The sequence below is a fragment of the Acomys minous genome (genome assembly GCF_964271855.1).
Source record: "Acomys minous genome assembly, chromosome: 9".
Taxonomy (NCBI): domain Eukaryota; kingdom Metazoa; phylum Chordata; class Mammalia; order Rodentia; family Muridae; genus Acomys; species Acomys minous.
Genome location: NC_140490.1, coordinates 29,434,433 through 29,458,181, shown reverse-complemented (window position 1 = coordinate 29,458,181; position 23,749 = coordinate 29,434,433). Strand labels below are relative to the sequence as shown.

Sequence of the window (23,749 nt, the reverse complement as noted above, 5' to 3'; positions counted from 1 at the left end):
TCAACCATAAACCTATTGCATGGTGAGGGTCCCTGGTGACAGCCACAGACCAATAATGAGGACCTTTATGAAAGAGCATCCTCTCAGCACTGTGCTGAAACAGTCCCAGAATTCAACCCATTGATTCTTCACAACCATTCCTCAAAGAGTTCTACTGCCATGCCATTTTACAAAATAAAACAGAAGGGCTTCGGTTAATAACAGTAGGAGTGGAGTCATTATGATCTCAGATCTCACTTTCAGATTCTGGAAAGCCACAAACAGGACCATCAGGCCATCTCTGAGAAACATTTCTGAGTGACCAGGATTCAACTTGATGATCCACCACATGTCAGAGTGAGCCAAAAAAAAAAAAAAAAAAAATAAGACAGCCTTTCCTTCTCCCTGCCCACTCTGAATTCTCTCTTCTGCCTTCTGCCTGCTCACCTAATCAGATACTGATCACAGAATGGAGGGTTGTCGTTAATGCCACGAACGTAGGTAGCCACTGGAATTGCTGTGCACCGCTGGTCACCGTCACATGCCTTAATAGAGAAGAACAGAGCACTTGCAAACCCAGTTTTCTCCACATCCAGACGAGAGGTTGTGACCACGACCCCCTTCTCTGTAACAAAAGAGCACATCCTGCTCAGACCGGACCAGACTGTGATTTTTAAAACTACTTCATTGCATGTGCAGAGACAGAAAGAGAAAGTAAAAATTCTGCCCTGTTCTCTAGAATTAAGGAGCTGATTCAAAGTGCATGCACAGCATTAAATCATTTATCACTAGAATGTGCTATTAATCATATTTATGTTAATGGATAGGGAAACAAAATTGTGTTGGCTTGGGATAGGGTAGACTCTAGAAGAGATCCTTACTCTAGGACTTGAAGGTTGCATAACAGAAGGAAATGTCAGCAAACGGGAAATGATTCCCTGCAGAGAGAACTACAGATGAAGCACTGTTATAACATAGTTTGCTTTTCATAGTCATCCATCACGTAAGTACAGCAAGTATTTACTGAGTGCCTTTCATACGGTACTCAGTATGACGCCACAAAACCTCCATACTTACGGATTTTATATTCTAAACTTGGCTACAGCCCTCCAACATGTGTAGAAAAACAAAAAGTTCAAATGCTATGTTATTATGGAAAGGAGTGTTATAATGTGATTTTTTTTTTTACAGATGATAATGTCTAATGATCAGGTGCTTAAGAAATACAAGGGAGAGTTCTCAAGGCAGACAGCGTACTTGCTGGCTCAGAGTAACAGGCAAAGAAAGAAAAATTGGGGTAGCATGAGGGTGCTGAGGGAAGGCAGTAATCATTGATAACAAGCCAGGGGCCACAGAAACAGGACCTCAGTGGGACCAAAGTTCAAGGGTAAGCTGCAAATGGAGAGGATTTTTGAACAAAGAAGAAATATGGCCTAGTTTGAGTATTCAAAAAATCACTAGTGTCTCTGTGGAGATGCTTAGCAGCTAACTGTAAAAGAGGCAGCCCTTCTCAGAAATCAGGACAGAATCTGAGATCAGAATGTGAGTGCAATCAAGTTCTTTGGGAGGCAATCCGGGCCAATGTGACATGTGGAAGAAAAGCAGGGGGGGGAAATTCCAATAAAAGTTCATCATCAAGCCGGTTACCACTGATAGCAACAAGAGCCTCACATCACTGATGAGTTCTGTGAGCCAGAGTAGATCATACTAGGAATTATACTATAGCAGGGAAAATCACTGTAGAAGTTCTACACCAAGTCCTGAATACCAGGCTTTCTCCAAGTCCAGCCTGGGACTTGTAGGAGAGAAAAGGGAATGAAGCTGTCAGATCCTAAGCAAGATCAAGCTGAGGCACACAGATGCCGACAGCTGGAACCAAGCTTACTGTCTGAGTAGAACAATGACAGTATCTGCTTCGATGGCTAACCTGTGTATGTGCTAAAGATAGCCCAACACTGTGCTTCTTGACTCAGCAACCCCAGCTTAAACACTACACAATTTGCGCCCCTCCCCCAGACTGCACAATTGCATGAGGAGTAAAAGACTAACTCTACCAAATCAAATCAGGTTCTCCCTCACAAACATTGGGTCCTAAAGCAGAATAGCATTGAGTCAGGTCTAAGAATAAAGGCTAAAAATGCATATAAACTGTAGAGTTCATAACAGCAATAATAGTCATGAAGACATGCAGCAGCCGTAGCATCACTCAACAGACATTCCCAAAGTATCTAAGAGATGTTTCATGATGGGCTTTAGCATCTCTACCTCTCCTCCAGAAACTGGGGGTAGGGATGTGGGGGGGAGGTAGGCATACAACTGCTCAGGGCAGGACAGTTTTCAACCTACCTTTGTCTACTGCAAAATAATCATCCACTGTATCTAGTTGAAAGGTTAGATCTCCTAGGTTATCTTCATCAGCTGCCTGGCACATTGCAATCATCTTCCCAACTGGAATTTCTTCATCCAGTGTGATGTTGACTTCATGATACAGAGTTGAGTTTGTGGAGGTAACGCTCGAGACCCCATTTTCAATACTGAATAGGCTTGTTTTAAAAGAAAGGTTAATTAGCATGGCTCCGACTTGTTGTCGTTTCCAGCCTGGGGTGGTAAAGGTGCAGCAGACTGTACAGTGTGGTGACATGAAAGAAATCATTTGTGACAGAAGTATTCATGCCCCACACTGGTCGCTTCCCTATAGTTCACACAGCATCCTAAGGCTTACCATGGGTTACCCACTCTTCTCTGAAGGTGCTTGCCTAGGAAGTGAGGACCATGTCTGTCTGTTTTATAGATGTGAAAAGTGAGAACTGAAGAAAGTACATAGCTTTCAGAAGTCAACATCGAGGTGGTTAAGAGAGGGCTAGACCACTCTCCTCCTTTGCTCTCGAACTGTGTGCATAATCACTGTGCTCTTAAGCGTCTAGTGATAGCTAGCTAGTTTTGCAGGGCTGCTGCCCCTCAGTCTGCTTCTATAAACTCCCTGATTGTAACAGTGACCAGAATCTCTCTAAAGAGAAGTAAGAGTTAAGCCAGCAACTCTGATATTACGAATGTACTTCATGAATAACACCTTATTTTACTGCAGTTTCAATATGCCTTATACAATAAAACTACCTTCACCTTCAGTTTTAAGTAAACCTTTTCGTTGGACTCTTTTATCTTATGTGGTTGTTTATACAATGCTTGCTAGGTTCATTCTCAGCTAAAAACAAGGAGAAAACGATGGGTGTGAAGACTATGTTTTCAAGGTCAAATCAAATAATAAGTTGTGCTTTCTTACCTGCAGGCAAGAGTGGGATCTTTATTATTGACATTGATGAGGAAAATCTTTAGATTTCCAGTTGCAAACAGTCCTCCCGGATCAACCACTTTAATAACCAGTGAAAAACTAAAGGCATAGCCACAAAAAAAGACAGTTAGGACTTCATGATAAATAGGAGGCATCCACAGCAGTAGACTCTATCAGATGTAACTGACCAGCTACAGCAATCGACTCCTCTGGTTAAGTTGTCAGTCCAAGCAGTTATTTCAGCAGTTGGAAATGAATGACACTTTGTAAAGAATGAAATGATTCAAATCACCTGACAAAAGGGCCCTAATGTTTAAAAAGTTTGCCCAAGTGCAGGCTTTAGCAGAACACTTACTAAAAGTGGAACAGTACAGAGAGTAGCGTGGCCCTGCACTGCAGACAGATGACATGCAAATTCCTCACATGTTTTTCTTTGTAAAGTTTGCTAATCCATATAAATGGGTGGGGATAGCGGCCTATGGAAATTCCCTAGCATTTGTAGCAAACAGGCCACTAATAGCAGTGGGTTTGTACCCTTTAAAAAGTGGTTTCTTTGATTAAAAATCTAACAGGTGATACAGTGTGGTAAGACACACTTGCCATCCTGCTATGCAGGCAGGAGGCATAGCGATACTAAGGGAGACTTAAACATACAATTTTAAAAAAGGAAAAAGCCTTCCAAATAAATTAATCGTTGTAAGAAACATCAGGCTGATTATACACTTAATGAGTTTTTATTTCACGAGATGGGAAGGAGTTGAGGAAAATGAAAGTTTCTTTACTCAGTACGATGGCTTTCATCCCTAAACTGTGATCACTTTGCAATCATGGCTTCTAACTTGCCCAGTGCTGTTCAGATTTGATCCCGACAAACTTCAGCTCCAGGCAAACTGAAAGAGTTACTTTCTGGGGAAAAAAAAAACCAATTCTATTTTAACTTGAAATATATCTGTAATTGACACTAAAATGACCATTTTCTCTCTTCGTGCCAATGTAAAACCACTTCTCGATTGCTTATTTCATAATTTCTCTTACAAAAAGTTAATGAGGTATGAAACAAATGTTAACAAAAACCAAAAATCTAATCTACCTAAAAAGGTAAAGACATTTTAAAAAGTAATTCTAAACTGGGCACACCTCTAATCCCAGCAATCAGCGAGGCAGAGGCAGGCGGATCGCTGTGAGCTTGGGGCCAGCCTGGTCTACAAAGTGAGTCCAGGACAGCCAAGACTATACAGAGAAACCCTGTCTCAAAAGGAGAGAAGAAAGAAAGAGGGAGGAGAGAGGGAGGGAGTGTGAGAGGGAGGGAGGGAGGGTGTGAGCACTCAGGAGGGGAATACACGGCCATCTTAGCCGAGAGGCCATTAATGCTCTCAGTCTGCAATTAGAGCTTCAATTTTCTACTCTTGGTTCCTCTGGTTTCAGAGATAATAAAGAGAAAAAAATTAAGCTTTCATTTTCACTTAGCCAGAAAAAAAATCCTTTTACAAACTTTAATTATTTTGCATGTGCTAGCAAATCTTAAGACTTAGAAATGTCTAGGGTATTTTGGTTTGGGTTTAGGACAGTCTCCTGTAACCTAGGCTGGCCTTGAACTCACCATGTATTCAAAGATGTTCTTGAAATTTTGATCTTCCTGTCTCTGCACCCTGGTGCTGAGATTATGGGTGTAGCCTAGCAATCCTGGTTGATGCAGTGCTAGGGATCCAAGACCCCTTGTATGCTAGGGGGAAAGTCTAGCAACTGAAGTACATCTCCAATGCAAGACTGACGATTATCTTGGTGATCTGTCTGTGGACTCTGAATCTCCTTCAATGGGAACTGGACTATATAATGTGTTGGCAGCCACTCTATGCTGTGCCTTTGCTATCCGAGATGCTGCTCAGGATATTTTTCCATTCTCATCTCTTATTGTAGTAAAGCATCACTTATGAAAGGCAGGAGAAATTTTATTAGAATGCCTTCAGAGTCCACTTCCTTGTCCTATGAAGCACTTTGATGCAAAATATATAAATGAATGGGGGTAGCCATTAAATTATTATAAAAATAAAAAATAACTTCCACCAGTGGTCACCTGCTTAGCTGATGCAGAAAGCATAGGGAAATGGCAGTGTCCTAACTTTTCAAGGGTGCTGATTATCCCGTTAGAAAGCTGTCCTATATTACAGGTACCCTGAGAGGCAACCTGCCCACTTCCATGGCAGGGTACAAATAAAACTACCAAAATAACCTTCATGCTTCATGATGATGAAAGCAAGTTACACAGGGAGGCCCCACAGACACCGAAGGAGCAGTGGTGCAATTCAAAGGGGTGCTACTTTCATTTTTAAGACAGTATCAAGAACAACTTCATGTGCGAATGAGGGGAAATTTTTTCAAAAGGGGAACTACAGCCAAAGCACCCATATCACCAGAGAAAACCCAGCACAGCATCACCTTCTCATGCCCCTCTCAAAATCCAAAGCTGTTGCTGTGGAAATCGCCCCAGTGCTGTCGATGGTGAAGCCGGAGCTCTCCGGGGAAATGAAATACTGTTTGTTGGATAGAAAAGAGAAAATAAAGTGTTGCAGATGCACAACTGACTCCCTGGTGAGGTTCTTCAACCTCTAAGAACCAATGCTGAGATCCAGGTCTACTCTGTGTGGCTCATCTACCATGTGTCCCATGTTACAGATGCTCAGAAGATACTGGCAGCTGGATGGTGGTGGTGGTGGTGGTGGTAGTGGTTATGATGGTGGTGGTGGTGGTGGTGGTAGTGGTGGTGATGCTGGTAGTGATGGTGGTGGTCGTGATCACCATCATGATCATGATAAAACTATTCTATTCAACTGACTTTAGATCAGACAACATGCTCTTAAATGCTAAAAAAGAACAAATCAAGCCTTTCTGATCTCTACATTTTGCATATTACCTGAGTATTTCTTATATACTCAGGTAAAGGGAGTTGCATCAGAAAATGCATGGCAAATGTTTAATGAGCCCTGAGATGATCTGTATGGATAATGAGCATAAGTTTGGGGTGCTGGGGGTGAACCAAGGAGCTATGAAATCCTTAACATCTGCTCAGTTGATTTTGCCTGTGCAGGTACAGACAAAGAATGTTTTATCAAGTCTTCCCATGCCTTGCTGACTTTTGACCTCATCTTCTATGCACCTGTTTTGTTATGTGCTTCAAATACATTGGCATTAGAGTCTCAGCATCCTAGGTCATGGGCGCTGATGTTATCCCATTTCACAAACAAAAAATCCAAGTCTTGAGAAATTCCAGTGGCTGAACCTTAACCCTGCATCCCTAAAAAAAAAACTCCTTCCCAATGGAGCAGATGAGGCCAGGCTTCCTAAGACAGGTGAGAGTCAACTTATAAAAAAAAGCCAGGAGCACAAAAGAAAAATCCACAGGAGCCTTAATATGAGGGATTAATTATACCAAGTGCTACTGACTTAATCATTGTACATTCCCAGGGATAATTTAATAGCGAAAATTAAACCCAGAAGGACTGCGAAGCAGACTGAAAATCATTTGGAGAAATTAGTGACCTTTACATTGATTGATTTTCTGATGAATCACCATATTCTGACTAATTTCAATTCATACCTTTCACGCCTACCCATCTAAATAAGACTGAGCTGGTTGTTTCCACCTCTGTGGAAGGGTGAGGTACATTAACATGCAGGAGTGGCAGGCAAATTCATCACATACTTACTTTCAGGGCAAATACAGGCATAACGATGCCTGGTTCATAAGGGAATGACAGCGGACAGCTGGAAACTGAACGGCCTAAGAAGCTTACCAACACTGTCTGCCCATAAACAAATACACATGCTTTTTAAGACATCCACATTTCTGTTGGGAGCTACTCAAAATTCGCAATTTCAAATTTCATTTATGTGTTCCTTGGGTGTCAACACTTACAAAACACACACACACACACACACACACACACACACACACACACACATTGGAAAGTTGTGGTTGGTATGGCTGATTTTTCACAAAATAAAGTACTCTTCAAAAAAAATATCTTGATGGTGCTGATATGAGCAGCCTGATGTTCAGGGGATGCTGGAAATGGTGGTTGCTAAGCAGCGAGCGCAATCACTAGGAAAGCCGCCTAGATGAAGAATGCCTTGAACAGGAACACCGTCTAAGGGATGGGAAATTAATTCTCTGGGGGCTAGGCAAATTATATTCATTGTCCTGGGTCTTTTCCTTACCAGGATTTAGTCTGTAGTTGCCACATATTTGTGGAAAATTATTTGGCCATAAAGTACCACCGGCCTCCCCACTCTCAGATTCCAAGGTGTGGGGACATATTACAGAACCTGGGGGTGGGGGCGTGGAGAGGTGGGCGGTGCAGAGTAGGGCGCGAGCCTTCAGTGTACCCGAACGGACTTATTCAGAATCCACTTTACTCCCTTCTTCAAAAGACTTGTTCACGACTATTTGTTCTCAAGGTAGCTTGGGAACTAGAAAAGTCAGAACCAAAGTTCAGAAAGAGTTAGAGGCTCCAGTGCTTCCAAAGCAGGTCATGGGCTATGGCTGGAGCTTCCCATGCCTTGAATATTAGTCAAATAACAGTAACTGTGTGACTAGGTAGCACAGGGAGAGTAAGAAGGGGAAAGAGGCAAATAATGAAGTGAGAAAAGGCTAACTGTTGTGGGAATGGAAAGGCAAGTTAAAGGAGTACTTACGGAGAAGGACAATTAGCATTACTTTTGAAAGCTACATAGAAACTTTCCACAGTAGATGCTTCCTCATAGACATACACACGCATACACGGGTTTTGTAACTTATAAAGGGGGGAAGGCAATTCTTTTTCCAGACACCATAGACCACCAAATAAAACTCCCAACGCCATGTGTAGGCTCTATGTTTTCTAGAGTTACTCAGTGAGACGTCCTGCAGACCCTCCAAACACTTGTTCTTCATTAGCATGCAGAACTTAATGGAAAGACTTTTATTACTAAAGACACTGCACACTGTAGTCCTGGAGAAATCAGGATGGTACCTACCAGAAAGTTTCATCCCTACTGGCTAGCTTTTATAGTGATAGAAAGTACCATTCAGTCTCTTGGGGAAGAAAAGCAATTAATAATCTTACCCATCTGGGGATGCTGTGAGCTACAGTAATAACTACACTGGCAAGATATGCCTATTGGTGCAGTCATGACATAAATGTTATGCAAGTAACCAACCACTTTCTGATTGGGTTTGAGGCTAGCATCCCTAGATGGAATTCATGCCTGTTATTGCTAACTAGACCAAAGACCTGAAGCTGTGTGTGTCATAAGCTCTAAGAGATGGTTTACTTCTATTATTATGCTAAACGGACATTGTATATTAAGATTGCTCTTATGTAGTTTATTTTCTTTCTGGGACAGGGTTTCTCTTGCAGTCCTGGCTGTCCTGGACTTGCTTTGTAGACTAGACTGGCCTCAAACTCAGAGATCCATCTGCCTCTCCCTCCTGAGTGCTGGGATTAAAGGCCTGCACCCTCACGCCCAGCCTATGTGCTTATCTTTATGCCAATAGATTAGTGCAGCTCTTAACTCTCATCAGAGAAGTGTTTTATTCATTAAATGATTAATACAGAAATTTACAATTGGTCAACATTCAGAGAATTCGTGCTCAATTGCTTAGCCCTAAATAGGACATTTATGTCATACCTCCTTCCAAAGTTCAGGGATTGTCATGGAAGAGAGGGCAGAAAGGTTAAAGAGCCAGAGATAGCCAGAGATGCAGCCAGACAGTCAGCATCACTGCACACATGAAATCACAGAAGCTGAGACTCCACGCGTAAGAATTGTACACAACCAAGCTAGACAAAATCCTGGCATGGACAAGGGAGGAGCTCCTGAAGCCCCACCCCCATCTGAGAGGCCCCACCCCTATCTGAGAAGCTCCACCCCTATCTGAGGAGCTTTTGGCAATTGATGGCTGCTAAAAGGAGACAGTGAGATTTCAGAAATGGAGTCCCTGGTGAGCTGCCCAAGCTCCAGCAGATGGCGCTATATCTATGAACACACTGTTAGCATTAAGTAGAATCAGTTGCTTAAAAAAGAAAACGAGGTGATTTTTATTTGTGGTTTGTTTTTTGTATGTTGTCCATCTACTGTGGGGCATGTGGCCTACCCTTTAGAGTAGTTTCCTTACCCAATGAAGCTCCCTTGGGGGAAAAAAACTGATTTTTCATTTACAAGTGGCTATCATTTGGAAATAGCTTCTGGGTTAGGAATGGGGGATGCGTCCACTTCTTTCATCTCTAGGACACCATCTGATGCAGACCTGTGCAGGACCTGTGAATGTTGCCATAGTCTATATGGGTTCATTTATGCACCAGTCCTGTCGTGTCTAGTAGGCCTTGATTCCTTGGTGTCCTCTATCCCCTCTGGCTCTTACTCTTTCTGCCTCCTCTTCTGCAGGGTTCCCTGAGCTCCGAGGGGAGGGATTTGTTGGAGACATCCCATTCTTAGGGCTGACTATTTCAAGCTTTCTCATTTTCTGCACATGTCTGGCTTTGGGTCCCTGTACATGTTCACATCTGCTTCAAGAGAGAGCTTCTCTGATAATGGTTGAGCAAAGCCATCTATGAACATAGCAGAATGACCACAGGAGTCATTTTAGTGCCATATTCCTTTAGTAGAATGGTAGTAGTTGTTTTTCCCCTTGGTCCCTAGTCTAGTTATTCTTATATTCTTGCCTAGGTTCTTATCCAAGCAGGGCTGAGTATGGGCTATATCTCACGGAATGGGCCTTAGCTTAAATTGGATATTGGTTGGTTTATTCCCATAAGCTTTGGGGCACAATTTCACCAGTGTGTTTTGCAGGAAGGACACTCTTATAGCCTGAAAGGTTTGTGACTAGGTTGGTGTTTACCTTTCCCCTTTGGTAGCATGCCGAGTATCTTACAGCAACATGAACACTAGTCTGTATGGGGTGAGGATTCTACGTACTCTCCATTCTCCATGTTCAGTGAACTATATAGGTGTTGTCCTCAGCAACAGGGCCTTACGATAAGTTGGTAAAAAGGCACCAAGAACTTTGGCAATAGCCTGGACTGTTTGGGGGCTCAAATGAGACCCTTTTAGACAATAACTCAACTAGAAGTAGCCCATTTCCAGTACTAGAAGCTTCATTTGCTGACAAGATTGTCCAGCTGGAGCTTTGTCTACCCTGATATTTGGCAATTTTATCACGGTCGCCTTTGTATATACACATATTATATAAGGCTTCCAATGTATCAGGAATCTATATGATGACTCAAATGGGCCTTAGTTCTAGATGTCCCTCCCATATTCCCTCTTCCCCCCCCCCACTTTCCTCTTCCTCCTCCCTGTTTCATTCTCCATTCCAGTCTATACTTCATCCATCCATAACTATGTATTCTATTTCCCCTTCCTAGGGAGGCCCAGCCTTCTCCCCATAGTCCCTTACTCTCTATATAACCTCTGTGGTTCTACAGTTATAGCTTGTTTATCAGTGACCCAACTGCTAACATCCACATATAAGTAAATACATACCATAGTTGTCTTTCTGGGTCTGATTTATCTCGCTCACAATTTTTTCTAGTCCCATCTATTTACCTACAATTTTTATCTTTTAATTTAATAGCCAAGTAATAGTTCATTGTGTAAATTTACCACACTTTCTTTATCCATTCATCGAATGATGAACAGATAGGTTGTTTTTAATTCCTGGCTATTATGAATAAAGCAGCCATGAGCATGGTTGAACACATGCCTCATTGAGTGTCCTTTGGGTATATGCCCAAGAGTGCCATATCTGTATCTTGAGGTAGATCAGTCCCCATCTTTCTGATGAACCCCTAGGCTGATTTCCATAGTGGTTGCACAAGTTTACTCTCCCATCAGCTATGACTAAGTGGTCCCCTTACTCCACACCCTCACTATCATGAGCTATGATTTGTTTTATTGATCTTAGCTATTTTGTTGGTGTAAAGTGAAATCTCAAAGCAGTTTTGATTGTCACTTCCTTGACCACTAAGGATGTTGAACATTTGTTCAAGTGCTTTAAGCCATTTCAGTTTACTGTTTGGGGAGTTCCCTGCTTACAGTTGTACCTCATTTTAAAACTGGGTTATTCATTTTCTTGAAGTCTTGTTTTTTAGTTCTGTATTTATTTTGGATATCATTCCTCTATCAGATATGTAGTTGACAAAAATCTTTTCCTATTCTGTAGGCTACTAATTTGCATGAATAACAATGTCCTGTGATATTCATAAGCCTTTCAGTTTCATGAATTGTTTCATGTTAATTGTTGGGCTTAGTGCCTGTGTTAATAGTGTTTTATTCAGAAAAAAATCTTCTCTTGTGCCAATGAGTTTAAGATTATTCCCCTCTTTCTCTTCTTTGATGTCCCATATATCTGGCCTTATGTTGAGGTGTTTGATCCACTCAGAGTTGAGTTTTGTGCAGAGTGATAAGGAAGGATCTATTTGCATTCTTCTACATGCAGCCATCAAGCTTGACCAGAACCATTTGTTAGATGCTTTCTTTTTTCTAGTGTGTATTTTTGGCTTCTTTGTAAAAAAAAAAAAAAATCAGGTATTCATAAATGGTAGATATATATAGGGTCTTCAATTTTATTCCATTGATCATCATGTGTGGCTTTTTATAAACACAGTACCATGCAGTGTTTAGTACTATAGCTCTGTAGTACTTGGAACCAGAGATGGTGATACCTCCAGCAGGTTTTTTTTGGTTGATTGGTTGATTGGGTTTGGTTTCCATATGAAGCTGAGATTTTTCCTTTCAAGGCCTATGAAGAATTGTGTTGAAATTTTCATGGGGATTGCATTGAATCTGTAGATTGGCTTTGGTAGTATGGGCAATTTTTACTATGCTAATTGTACTGATTTATGAGCATAGGTGATCGTTCCATCTTTTAATTTTTTTCTTTAAAAACTTGAATCTTTTATCATGTATTTCACCCAATTGCTTAAAGTTACCCCAAAATATTGTATGTGGTTTAAGATTATTGTGACGGTGTTGTTTCCCTGATTTCTTTCTCAGTTTGTTTGCCACATTGAATATAGAAAAGCTGTTGATTTAAAGTGTTTATCAGCTGTAGTTTTCTGCTAACATGTTTAGGTCATTCACGTATGCTATCGTATCATGTGCAAATAAAGAACTTGACTTCTTCCCTTCCTACTTGCAGCCCCTCAATCTCCTTTACTTGTTTTATTGCTCTAGCTAAGATGTCAAGTGTTATAAGAAAAGGTCTGGACACTAGTCCAAGGGACATGTCCCAGGAAAGTGGGATAGATGTGAGGACATCCTCTTGGGACTCTAGGTGAGAGAAGTATGGGAGAATGGGGAAATAGAAGGATCCAGAGGGTCCTAGAAACCCTCAAATAGAACATTATGATGGGCAGATCTGGGCCCAGGGGTTCTGCCCAAACTATGGCACCAACCAAGGACAATACGTGTGGTAAACATTGAACCCCTACCCAGATCTAGCCAAGGGACAGGACATTCTCTACAGATGAGTGAAGAGTGGGGACTGACTTTCACATAAACTCTGGTGCCCCATATTTGACCACGTCTCCTTGATGGGGAAGTCCAGTGGCACTCGGGGAAAGGATAACAGGCTACCAAGAAGAGACTTTATACCCTATAATCATATACAGGAGGAGGAGGTCCCCCTCAGTCACAGTCATAGGGGAGGGGAGTAGGGTGAAAGTGGGAGGGAGGGAGGAATGTGAGGATAGAAGGGATGGGCTAACAATTGAAATGTAATATGAATGAATTAATAAATAAATAAAATTTTTTAAAAGAAAAGAAAAGGTCTGGGGAGAGTGGGAAATGTTGTCTTGATCATGATTTTAGTGGAGTTGCTTTGAGTTTCTGTCCATTTAAGTTGACTATGGGCTTGCTGTATACTGCCTTTACGATGCTTACATATGTCTCTTTTATCCCTAATTTCTCCAGGACCTTTTGTGCACCTAATGAGATGACCATGTGGGGTTTTTTTTCTTTCAGTTTGTTTATATAGTGGATTACACTGATCAATTTACTTATTTGAGCCATCCCTGCTTCTCTGGGATGAATCCTACTTGATCATGGTGAGTGATCCTTTTGATGTTTTCTAGGTTCAATAGTTTATTGAGTAATTTTGCATTTATGTTCATAAGGAAAATTGGTCTGCATTTTTTTCTTTGTTGAATCTTTAGGTGGTTTAGGTATCAGGGTAATTGTGTCCTCATAAAAATAATTGAAATATATTTCTTCTGTTTCTGTTTTGTGGAGTAATTTGAGGAGGGTTGGAACTAACTTGAAGTTCTAGTAGAATTCTATGCTAAAACCATCTGGCCCTAGGCTTTTTTAAGGAGACTTTAAATGGCTGTTTCTATTTTGCTAGGGGTTATAGATCTATTTAAATTGCTTATCTGATCTTGATTTAATTTTGTCAGGTGATTTATATCAAGAAAGCTATCCATTTCTTTTAGATTTTCCAATTTGGTGGAATACAGGGTTATAAAGTATGTCCTTATGGATGTCCTCACTGTCTGTTGTTATATCCCCCTTTCATCTTTAATTTTGTTAATTTGGACCTTTTCTCTCCACCTTTCAGTTAATAGGGTTAAAAGTTTGTCAATCTTATTGATTTTCTCAAAGAACGAACTTTTTGTTTCATTGATTCCTTGTACTGTTTTTTTTGTTTGTTTGTCTCTATTTTGTTGATTTTATCCCTGAGTTTGATTATGTTTTGCTACCTACTCCTTTGGGGTATTACTTTTCCTTTTGTTCTAGAGCTTTTCTGTGTGCTATTAATACACTAATATGAAAGCTCTGCAAGGTTCTTTTGTTGTTGTTGTTATTGATGATGATGATGATGATGATGATGATGATAATGATGTTGTTGTTTTTCTTTCTTGGTTTTCAAGACAGGGTTTGTGTGTGTGTGTGTGTGTGTGTGTGTGTGTGTGTGTGTGTGTGTGTGTGTGTGTGTGTGTGACCTTGGCTATCCTGGAACTAACTCTGTAGACCATGCTTGCCTTGAATTCAATGTTTGGTCAGCCTTGTCCTCCAAAGTGCTGTGATTAAAAATTTATGCCATCATTACCTGGCTCTAAGTTTTTTTTCTTTTTTTAACATATACATTTATATTATACAATAAACTACATACAGCAAGAAGAACCACGAAACAATCAGGAATTATATGAATGTTACATTCATGGGGTTTTGGCTATTTGTATTTGGCAACCTTGAAGAAAACATCTTTCCTATCCTGGTGAGTCTAAAATTCTGAATGTAAATCAATATCTATTAACTTAAAACATCTATCTAGACCTAAAAATATCTTAACCTCTAAACAACTAAGCTAAATTGTAAAACTAAACTATCTTGTCCTCAACCCCATCAGAGGCTTGAGAACAAATAAAAAGTAATTACCTGTGTAAACCGGAAGTGCAGGTTAGCAGCTTACAAAAGGAAAAAAAAAAAATGGCAGAGACGGCTTGCTGCCTAAACAGTCACCCAAAACTCTCTTTAATGTTTTTTTAACCACCTTTGATGTGCCTGTGTTTTCATTTCAGTTTAATTCCTGAAAGTCTGATTTCTTTATTTCGGTCTTGACCCATTTTTAATTCAGTAGAGAGCTATTCAGTTTCCATGAGTTTGTAAGATTTCTGTTGTTTCTGTTATTGATGGTTTTCAGCTTTAATTCATGGTGGTCAGGTATGATGCAGGGGTTTATTTCAACTTTCCTGTATCTGTTGAGACTTGCTTTGTGTCCAAACATATGGCCAATTGTGGAGAAAATTCCATGAGGTGCTGAGAACTCAGTGAAAAGTATAATCTTTTGTATTTGGGGAAAACGTTCTGTCAGTACGTGGTAGGTCCAGTTACTTTATAACGTCTGTTAGCGCCAGGGTTTCGATGTGTGGTTCAGTCTGAATGACATGCCCATAGAGTGAGGTATTGAAGTCTCCCACTATCGCTGTATGAGGCTAAATATATGACTTAAGCTATGGTAGTATTTCTTTTATGAAGTTTGTTGCCCTTTTGTTTGGTAGATAAATGTTAAAAACTGCAATATAGGGCTGGAGAGACAGTTCAGAGGTTAAGAGCACTGGCTGCTCTTCCAGAGTCCTGAGTTCAATTCCCAGCAACCACATGGTGGCTCATGACCATCTGTAATGAGATCTGGTGCCTTCTTGTGACAGGCAGAGTACTGTATAAATAATGAATAAATATTTTTAAACTGCAATTTCTCTTTATAGGTTTTTTTTCTTTGATTAGTATGTAGTGACCTTCTCTAAGTCTTCTGATTAGTTTTTTTTTCCCTCTAAAGTCTATTTCTTTAGCTATTATAATGGCTACACCAGCTTGTTTCTTGGTTCTAATCCTTGGAATATTTCTTCCATCCGTTTACCCTGAGATGATGTTTGTCCTTTACGTCAAGGTGTGTTTCCAGGATGCAGCAGAAGGATAAATCTTGTTTTCATATCAATTTTTTTAGCCTGTGTCTTTTTATTGGAGAATTGCCAATATGTTGAGAGTTATCAGTTCACTGTGTTTGTTGATTTCCCTTATTTTGTTATTGTGGTATGGGTGGGTTTTTCCTCCTCTTTTTTTTTTTTTTTTTTACCTGCCTGATATTGTTTATTCTTTTTCTTAGGCATGGCTATCCTCTTTATGTTGAAGTTTTCCTTCTAGCACTGCCTCATAGCATTGAATAGGGCTTCTTATTGTTGTTGTTGTTGTTATTGTTGTTATCTTGAATATATTATGATTTCCAGTTTGGGGGTGTTTTAGGATTCTTGTGTATGTGCAAATGTGCATGTGTATACATCTATATGTTTCTTATGCTTTTTCTTTGGTTCTTTTTCTTGTTTGGCTGTTTTGTTACATTTCAACTAGTTTGGGTTTTATCTCATTTTATTTTATAATTATTCCTTAGATGCATGTTTTGTTTTGCTTTGTTTTGTTTTAAAAAGAGATAGAAAGGGTGTTGATCCATATGGGAGGAGAAGTGGGGAGTAAATGGGAGTAGAAAGGGAAGAAGAAATCATAACCAGAAAATATTGCATGAAAAAAATATATTTTCATTAAGATTTAAAAAAAGAGTTGTTAGGAAGGAAAAGTGGTGGGGAGACCTGAGAGGAATTAGAAGGAAAATAATGGGGTAGATTTGATCAAATTACATAAAATGTGTTTGAGATGCTCAAACAACAAAAATAAGAGAATAGAGAAAGAGGAAAACCAAGATTACTATTTTCATAAAACAATGTTAACATTAGCTAACATTTGTGGAGTAATCTCTGACAAGTCATCAGTAATGTCCAACCTTTTGACACTGTCACATGGCAATGTACTCTACAAATCTGTTGGGTCTCACTCACAAGTATTGGGGACGCATGCTGCCCCCAGGCCACAAATTAGACACACTAAGATAACCCTTCATGTGTACCATCTAGTTTAATCCTCATTATAACTCTGAGATAAGTACTATTAATAATTGTTTTATAATTAAAGAAAGTAAGTTTCAGAGAAATTGTAAGACTTGCCTAGAGACATAGAGCCAGAAATCAGAAAGTCCAAATCCTAACACATGCTACGTAAATTCAGGGTGGGCTGATGTGCTAACATATGGTGCTTCATTTGGTAGACTGAGCCAAAGAACTACCTTCTGGGGAAGGATCAATACAGACACGATTTCACCAGGCTGGCTTTGAACCTGGGCTCCTCTTGCCTCAGTCTACTGAGCATGGTGGCTGAAGACATGTGCTTCCTTGACATTTTGCCCTGAGCGTCTTCTGAAACAGGGGTTCTATGTTTACTTTTGGAAGTCTTGGGGTTTTACAGGCATGGCTTTATTTCCTCTGGAGTACACTCACTTCATAAGCAATAGCAATACCTCTTCAGTATGTTTTCCAGGAGCACGTAAGGCCTTCCTTCTTAATGCTTCTGTGCACTTGCCATGCATTATCCCGATAACTTAGTGTTCTATATCACGTCTGGTTTGGTATGTTGACTTAGTGTGTGTGTCTTAGGGGTTTCCCAGAAACAGATCCTGAGATGGAAATGAGTATGTAAATGTGTATGTACATGATTTAGTACTGCCTGAAATCTGTGAATCCCAAAGAGAGGAAATGGGTACCCAAGGCACAGTGCCATCTCAGAGTCCTTTGGAGGCACTTCAGCCTGGTCCTTTCCCTGAGTGCTTGGGACTGCCTCCATCCAAAAATGAAAAGGCAAACCTTTTCCATGGTGAAGGATTCTCCCTAGGAGATATGAATTTCCAGGTGTCATGTGCTGTTATAGCCACAAAAACATCCCCAAGCATCTTCCTTCTAAGCAATGGAAGCTAAATCCTACTGTGATCAGAGAGTGGGTGAAACACAGAAAAGTGGCAGAAGCTATCCAAAGAGATTGGGAGGAGCACAGTTACGATCCGCTACAATCCTTGAAACGTCCTTTGTTACAGAAGCAGAAATCCTACTAGGAAGTAGGGTTAGCTCTTACGTTTTGAAACCAATTACTTTATACCTACCTGACATTTAATTCTGTCCTATGTTCTCTAATAACTATGAGGTGGGGAACAACTCTGTTTTAACTTGAAATAGTCTGTAACTGTAATAATTAGTGTGAACGGTCAACTTGTCCAGAATCTAGGACTCATCTGGGAAATGAGCCTCTAGACAAGCCTTGATTATAATAATTAGGTGGAAATATTACCCACTGTGGGTGATACCATTCCCTCTGCAGGGCTATGTAAGTGGAGAAGGGGAGCTGGGCGGCAGCATGCATGCATTTACTGTTCTCTTGACCTCCCTGCCTTGATGGACGGTAACCTGGAATTATAAACTCAAATAAACTCTCTCGCCCTTAAGTTTGTTTCGTTGAGTTTTTGTCGTAACAACAGGAAATCAAAACACAAAACAAAACCAACAGACAACAACAACAAAAGAAAGATAGGGATGCCTGAAGCATTGTATAGAGAAAAAGTTTAGGCCAAGTGGAAAAAGTATATTATGTTTAATTAGTGATGTGTCCTGCCAGCAAGTGAAAATACACCACAAAATTATCAGAGAATGATGATGTGTAAAGTGCCATTAGAACTCCTTGAGAGACTGAAGATGTCTAAGGTACCATTTGAATGCCTGGGGAGACCTATACAGTGCCTATGCCTACTGCCAGAGATTTGGATACCATTGGGCTAAAAAAGAGATCTGGCTTCTGCATTTGTTGAAAGCTTCCCATTTGATCCTATTGCAATTATCATACTGTTGATTTATCATACTATCCCCTAGTTGACCTCACAATTGTTTTCATGAATAAAATAATGAAATAACTCTTCCCAAAGTAATTATTGTATTATAATTTTTAGTTTCATAAAATTTTCTTTTAAACATAGGTGGTTTTGATTCTTTCATCTTTTTGGGCCTCCCATACAGTGTTGATTTTAAGCAGGTCAATCATGAGTGGTTCTTCGTTTGCCTTGTATACATAGACTTAAATTGTTATTACACCTTTTTATAGGTAAATCATTACCATATCTTCTTTTCCCTTTACTTTACATATCCTTCAAATAGTCACACTCAGGCAACTGTGTCTTTATAAGATGAAGCCTTAGTTTATAAAAAATACCATCAAAATCTATACATTTGCAATTGATATGACAAGCTGATAATAATTTATTGTGCAATTGTTCGGTGTTTATTGCTTATTGCAAAATGACATTAAGCAATGGTGCAACTGCTGGCTATAGTATGTTACAATCTGCCATCTGGTGGAGGATGGTAAAAGATGTGCAATTGTGAAGTAAATACTGAGCCAAAATTGTATTAAGAACATGATTATGGCTTTCTCCAATCATCTGCCTTTCATATGGAGGATTAAAGATTTTTTTCTAGATAATTAAAGCTTTTCCTAAAAATCACTTTCCCCCAATCACACAGTTATTTCAAGCAAAATTGTGTTTTAGCTTGAATAATTCAGATAATTGTCTCCATTCTCAAATCCATTTGGCTATTATAGTCTTATGCTAAATATTTCATCACAAATCAGAACTTTCTGGGAATACTTTATTATGTGACTCCATCCCCCACTCAGTCCACCCCTCAATAGCTTTGTATCACAAGGAAACAAAGTTCTAAAGTGTCATTAGTTACTGAGTACAACTTAAAATTTAATTTTTCCAGTGATTATGTAAACACTTCCTTGAAGTCTACTACAAATGAAGATCCAGGCCCATGCCTGTATCTGTGAAATGAAAACAAACACAGCCAATCAATACTGCAGGAATATTGATATGTCTGTGCCACCACAAATCAGTGAGATGGAAACAAGTCATATCTTTACTATGTATGGTGTGATTTCAATGATAGTCTCGTGTATTTGGACACTTAGTCTCAGCTAGTGGCACTGCTTGAAGAGGGTTATAGAAGGAACCTTCAGGAGGTAGAGCATCACTAGGGGCTTTAGGGTCTTAGACCCTTGACCTACTTCCTGTGTGTAGATAAAATGTGATCGTGCCAATGTCTTCTCCACATGGAGGAATCTCAGTGGCTAGGACCATAAGCCACAGTAAGCCATCTCCTCCTTAAGTTGATTTTGGTCATGGCATTTTATTTTTATTTTATAGAAAAGTCACTAATACACTATGTTGATTGGCAGTGGGCTTCTTTTCAATAAATGTGCGGACATTTATGTAGATGAGCACCATCCAAGCAAACATCAAAGTGTGTTTGTTGATTTTCTTTTCTCTTGTTGGCTGTTGGTTTTGTACAGGTAAAATGTTGCCAGATGTCCATTTTTCTATGAGGAATCCTAAAGTATAGATTCCTTCATAGCAACCCTTGCAGCAGCTGTTCCCTCCCGCCACATCTCTCTCTTAACCCTCACAACAGCACTTCTGAAGGAGTTCCCAAGACACTTCCTGCTCCTAACGATATGGCTTCCCTGATTCTTCCTCCCGTGGCAATAGCTAACTATTCTAAATTTCCCAGGATACCATTCAAAGCACAAGCACTGGGACAGGCTATCCCCATTCGTCCCCACCTAAGTGATGATCAAATCATTTTTTGGTCACATACGCATCAGTCACCAGCCCAACCCTTATCACCAAGACAATTGTTCAATGCAACTGATCCACCAGAGCCCGCATGTACCCCTGAGAACTCAGCCTTTCATTAGGAGACCTCCGTCCTCTCTGACTGTTTCTTTCACCTTTCTATTTCTCGATGGCCTTGAAGAAGTCTTCGTATACAGATGCCTTCTCTACCATCCTCAAAGTTCCAGAGTTCCCAGCACCACGTCTCCCTCTTTACCCTCTGTCTCTGATCTTTTTTGCCTATGTTAAGTCACAGGAAAACTCCATCCATTTCAAATTACTATTATTTTTAAAGCCATGAGCTATTTCCCTGTGTAATAGCTCAGCTCTCTCCCTCTGCAACACTTGGCATCACCTGATACACTGAGGAATATAGCGGCTCTTTCTGATGCCAGATTGTCTGCATGTGGCAAGGAGATTCTGTCTTCTTCATTCATGGAGCAAGTTCTCTGTTTAGATGATGGTCTTGCCAAGACAGAGAAAACAGCACCAGCATTTAGGGACAATTTTGTACCTGTCCTCTTTGGCCATGTATTCCTATTGCTCTTCCACCCTGCCTGGATGCCTTTGTCCACTGCCACAGCCCTGACTCTAGCAATTATTTTCTTCCTGTTTGTGTTATTAATTTTCTCTCTCCTTTTCTGGATTATCTTCTTCAGCACAGAACATGGTAATAGTTCTCATTTTTCAAAAATGAAACTTTCTCCTGGCTCCACATTTTCCCCCAGCTACTGTCCCATTTCTTCTGCTCTACATCTTAGGGAAATTATTTTGAAATTTCTTTCTGCTGGTTGTTCCTACCTTCTTCCCCTCTTCTTCCCTCAGGGTGTCCCCAGCCACACTTTCACTCCAGCTACTCCAATGAGCAAAATTCCTTGGTGAGATGGCTAATCTTGAGAGTTGCCATGAAAACAGTCCCCATGAGGGAGTTTCCAGGCCAGGTTAATTGGTATCAGAAGACCCACCCCACATGTAGGCAGCACCATTCAAAGGGTGAGGTATTTCACTGACTAAAAGGAAGGAAGAGGGCTATTCAGGCAACTCAGTGGATAAACATCCTTGCCACCAACTGTGTCAACCTGAGTTCGATCCCTGAAGCCCGCGTGGGAAGAGGGAACTTTCAGAAGTTGTCCTCTGATCTCCAACACACGCACTGTACCGTGCACGCATGCATGAGCTTGCGTGAGCAAGTTCGAGGGCACCTGTGCCCGCACACATGCCTGCACGCACACGTACACGCACACGCACACGCACACGCACACACACACACTCAACCAATACATAAAGTAGCTGAGTTCTGGGGCCTTGCATTGCTGCAGGGACTTGACCTGTCTTGGATAGCAAAAGAATGAAAATAAGATAAACAGACGGACACACTGACAGAAAAGCTAGGGTCTGGTGGACTGTGCTGCACGGTAGAGATATTGAAAATAATTCTTTCAATTTTTCAGCTTTTTCAATCTTTCTGTGTGTTCAAAATTTTTATAATAAGACATTGGGACAACCTATAAAATCAAGCAATTTCCTACCACTCCAACTGTTAATATCCTAGACTGTCATTCTCTCTCCTCATGACTGTTATTGCTGTTACCTCAAGTGGTTTCCCAGCTTGTATTTTTGTCTTATATGATTCTTTCTTATTCATACAGAGGCTTTCTTGTTGTTTCTTATGTAAATTACAGCATGAATTCCTCCCATCTAAAGAGAACCCCACACCAAGCAGAAGAAAACATAAAGTCCTTTCTTATATTTTAGAGGGCTCCTGTAAGCTGATGCTTACCTGCACCTCAGCAGTAGCACTCCTCCACTTACCCCCCACTTTACAGTCACATTGGTGTGTTTCTGTGTTTCTAGTGCCTGAGCAATGCTGAGCTGCTGCTTCTTTGGGACTTCTGTTATCTTCGTCTGTAATATTCTACCCAAGCTCTATGTCTGGTGCATGTATGCACTATCACAAAATTATATTCACCTTTCCTCCCACATCTATTACTCTTTTTCCTTTGCCTCTTCCCCATAGCACTTACTGTTGATAAAATGTAGACCAATGTATTCAAAACAGGCATTTCATAATTACATGCACAATAAAAACTTGAAGAGAATTTAGAAATGTCTTAACTGTGTTTTGCAGTAAATATTTTTTCATACATGTTGAAAGTTATGGATGATATCAAAACATCTGAAGCTCTTTTCTTGGAAAATATTTCATTTAAAGGCCTTTTCTGATATTTTATTTAAACATTTCATAGATACCAAGGTACTGTTATCAGCAAGATGCACTTAATCTCTGCTTTTATGGAGCCTGTTACTTCATGAAAGGCATTTTTTTTTTCAATTGGCAGTACATAGTTAGGGCTATGAAAAGGCAGGGGAAAATGATTTCTTTTTGTTGCAGTGCCCCAGACTAAAAGGTAAAAGTTCTGAATCATTTCTATTCTACAGTTATTTCTGAAGAGCAAATGACAGTTTGGGATTATTTTCATTTGTGTTTTCCTGTGTTTCCCTCTTTTTCTTTTGAGGCAGGGTCTTGTCAGTGCGGCCATACTAGCTTAGAATTCTAGATGCTCCAGTAAAGTTATGAAATCACAGGCTTGAGCCACCATTCTCAGATCTTAAAGATAGTTTTAGTATTTGTCAACATGGGATAACAGAAAGTTTGAAGCTTTAAAATTATAAATATTTTTTTACAGAGCAACGTACAGCAAGAGTTCTGCGGCTGCTGATGGTTTGGTTTGCCCAGAAAGCATCAAGAAAAGGAACAACATGGCCACCATGCTGCCCTTGCACACTCTGTACAGACACTACCAACTCTGAGAGTCAAAGACACTAACAGAGAGACCTCAGTACCTGCTTCCAGTAGAGATAAAGCCAAAGATTCCTGAAAGCAGGCAGTTCACCTCACCCCTCCTCTGCTCCAAACAGCCCAGTGTAGGCAAAGGGCTCTGAGGAGAGAATTCAGGGCTTAGACATGAAACCCAGCACCAAGCCCATCACAGGTCCATCAAAGGACTATTCCCACCCTATATCGTTGTACCTCGCTGGCTCACAGAGGCAACCCTGGAAGCACCCAGAAACCAAGCAAATGCTTGTGCCTCAGTGAGGCAGACTTGCATTTTGGCCTTGCATTCAATGCTACCAGCATCACGGACCCCACCACATCTTTAAGACTGTGGGACACTGTGACTATGAAACTCAGATATCCTAGGCTACAAAGTACTGCCACCCAATGCTACCCATTCCTTGAGCAGCATAACATAGTTGGAGTCCCCCTTTCCTAGAAATAAGACTAGTAATTAAACTGGAGCTTAGTGCTGGGGTAGTAAGATCTAACACTAAGAAGATGCTAATTGCCCACCATCAGACCTGCCAGTGGAACATCTGAAACAGCTCTAAAGCCAAGGGAA

The 23,749-nt window shown here is 40.4% G+C and overlaps 1 protein-coding gene across 3 annotated transcripts in view; it reads right to left on the bottom strand.

Moving 5' to 3' along the window:
• Positions 1-23,749, bottom strand: part of LOC311606101 (cadherin-related family member 3-like) — a gene marked incomplete at its 3' end in the record, with an annotated part of 75,813 nt that overhangs the window by 30,700 nt on the left and 21,364 nt on the right. For all 3 annotated transcript variants that reach the window (XM_084797143.1, XM_084797144.1, XM_084797145.1), the window contains exons 5-8: positions 5,705-5,799; positions 3,260-3,367; positions 2,326-2,522; positions 427-604 (exon numbers count right to left, since the gene is read on the bottom strand). In XM_084797143.1, the coding sequence (XP_084653269.1) occupies positions 427-604; positions 2,326-2,522; positions 3,260-3,367; positions 5,705-5,799 (578 nt within the window). The remainder of the gene's footprint in view (positions 1-426; positions 605-2,325; positions 2,523-3,259; positions 3,368-5,704; positions 5,800-23,749) is intronic.